At 39.6% G+C, this 2,725-nt stretch overlaps 1 protein-coding gene across 1 annotated transcript in view; it reads left to right on the top strand.

Annotated features, from left to right (window-relative positions):
• Positions 1-2,725, top strand: part of UCHL5 (ubiquitin C-terminal hydrolase L5) — a 60,845-nt gene that overhangs the window by 19,059 nt on the left and 39,061 nt on the right. Inside the window, exon 3 of the mRNA XM_019502020.1 lies at positions 1,012-1,117. Coding sequence (XP_019357565.1) covers positions 1,012-1,117 — 106 coding nt within the window. The remainder of the gene's footprint in view (positions 1-1,011; positions 1,118-2,725) is intronic.

Raw genomic sequence — 2,725 nt, 5'->3', positions numbered from 1 at the left:
GCTGTAATCTGTCCTTCCCTACTAGCATGCCCACCTCACCCCAGATCTTGGTATCATCAGCAAATTTGAACAGGCTGCTTTTCACCCTATCATCCAAGTCACTAATAAAGAAATTGAACAGTGTGGGCCCATTAGCAGCAGATCTGCTCCTGCTTCCCTGCTTGTGTAGACACCTGCCCAGGAGCCTTTATCCGCGAGTAGTTTACTTGCAAGTAAACTACTCCAAGATCAAACGTATGTGTAGACACACCCACTGAGAAGTCCTGCCCTATGTTAATGCCTTCACAATCTGAGGCAAGATATTTTGTGGGTTGTTTTTTATTGGACCAGTTACCTAGTAGAGAGGAACACAGATAAGCTTTCAGATACCATGGTATTCTTCCTCAGGTTTCACAATGAAAATCCTTCCCTCCATTTTTCCTGGACCATCGTATCTAAAACATCAACCCAAGGCTTTTACAGTCTGAAAAATTCCTTTCCTTTCAATAGTAGAAGTGGTACTCTTGGGGTAGAACTTCTCAACTAGTAGATGATAGATGGTTTTCAGGCAACAGAAAGCAAGCAATAGTTTGGTTTCTGGGGCAAACCTGACATCATGAAACCAGTTCCATAATTTTTGTATTGGAACTACTTAATTTTTTAAGTAATTGTTAAATAAGATCCAAGTTGGACACACAATCCTGTGGAATGCAAGAAAAAGAAAATATAATTTTGTCCCAGTAAACTTAAAAAAAATGAGTTGTTTTTTTTAGATGGCATGGTAATAAGGGGGTCTTTGCATATTTTTGTTTATTAGAGCAAAATAAAATTGCATGTGTTTAAGGTTCTGGGGAGAAATAAATGGAAGAAACATGATCAGAGAGTACAGATGAATGTAGTTATTGATTAGTTAGTTATTGGTGACTAATCGTGCGCGTGTGTGTGTGTGTGTATGTATATAGACATCCACATGTCATGACTACAGTCGTTCTAGCATTATTCACTTTTTTTGTTTTGACCTTTATTTTATAGACCAGTACATGGGCTGATCTTCCTTTTCAAGTGGCAGCCAGGAGAAGAACCAGCAGGCTCTGTTGTTCAGGATTCCAGATTGGATACAATATTTTTTGCTAAGCAGGTACAATCAGTTCCTTAAATGTGCCATGAAGCAGAATTTTTAAATTCAGTGATATTACTGTTAAAATGTTCTCAGAATTAAGCAGCTGTTAAAGGATAAGTAAAGACGGACCAAAATCATGATTTTTGCAATTTTTGCAGAAACCATGATTTTAGGCAGGCTCTGCAAAAAAAGTGTGGGTTCCTTTCTTGCTTTTGGCAAGCTCCCTGAAACAAAAAAATCACCAAAAATAAAATGCTGCTGCTCTGGGGAGCCAGCAAACCTTGTGGTCACTGCAGCCTGGCCACGTAGCCCACCAAGGGGAAGGGTGGTGGAAGGCTGCTGGCATGGCAGGTTGGTTGCCTTCACCACTGATTAGTGGTGAGGAGCGGGATTACATGACAGACAGTCCTTGGAGCCAGTTGGTGGGGAAAGGTGAGGTCATGCTGATCGCCCTTGTAGCCAATCAGCAGCAAGGGGCATGACTGCTGAGGCCCCAAGACCAGTGAGTGGCATGGGGTTGGGGGGCAAAAATGGCTGCCAGCCCTGGGGTTTGTCTGCAAAATTGGCCAGCAGCTGTCTCAACTTCGATAGGCTACTAAAGATGAGCAATTGTAGAGCTATCCAGGTGGTAGGCATCCCGTATTAGAGTAAGAGCTGGCAAAGTAGCCCCGTTTGGTATGCTGAGTTAGACCAAATCCATATGAACCAAACAGAATTGAAATTCTGTGGGGAAGGCTGCTGCAAAATAAACGTGAATGATGATTTCCTTTTAGTGTCAGCAAGTTTTATGTGGTAGGTGTTTTGTTTAGTCTAATGAGTAAATGACATTTTGAAACCACTTTCAACAAAATATTATGGGAGAAATGTTTCCTCAACCAGTAGATACATTGTCACCACTTCTCAAATGTTCATCACTGGAAACATTTTCATCCTAGATCAATATTTATCAGTTTTTTGTCAAATCTGATCTGAAAATTTCAGTAACTTTATCTAAATATAAAATGTGAAAAATCTGAAATGGAAGTTAAAGCAAATTTTTTTTATGCAAAAAGAAGTCATCTTCTTTCATTAACAACTATCCTGCCTTAATACTGAAGTGTCCCATATTTTAGCTGTGGCTGGCTGGTGAGTGTATAGCTAGCAAGTTAAAGAAATAAAGGAGAATAACCTGATCAAATGTAAGCTTACTGCCACAAGAAGGGAGGTTAGTAAGACTTTAAGCTTAAAGATATTTCTCAAGCACTAATAAGCATTACTAAATTTATGAGGTCTGTATTCTTCCCACTCAGTGTTCTTTCTGTCTCTCTCTCCTCATAAAGTACGTGAATCAGAAGTACAGATTCTTGAAACAGAACTTACAGAAAATGCTTTATGCAACAGAACTGGTTTTTGTATTTTTGTCACAGATTTAGACAGTGCATCACTCTGAGGTTTTGATGATTGGGAGGTTTTTTTACTTGGGCCTAGTCACAAGTAGATAAGTGGAAAATAAAAGCTTTCCGAATGTCTCCATTATGTCTCATGGCTCTTCCACACACACATTTCTTTATGTTGATAACTTCAGTTTATCTGTCCACTTTATTTCCCTACTATCTCACTCTGGTCTAAGAGTCCTTCTACCTCTTT

Source organism: Gavialis gangeticus, unplaced genomic scaffold (assembly GCF_001723915.1).
Source record: "Gavialis gangeticus isolate Ggan-Ray unplaced genomic scaffold, GavGan_comp1, whole genome shotgun sequence".
NCBI classification, from domain to species: Eukaryota; Metazoa; Chordata; order Crocodylia; family Gavialidae; genus Gavialis; species Gavialis gangeticus.
Note: the sequence above shows the minus strand (reverse complement) of the source record. Positions and strands in the feature narration are given on the sequence as shown.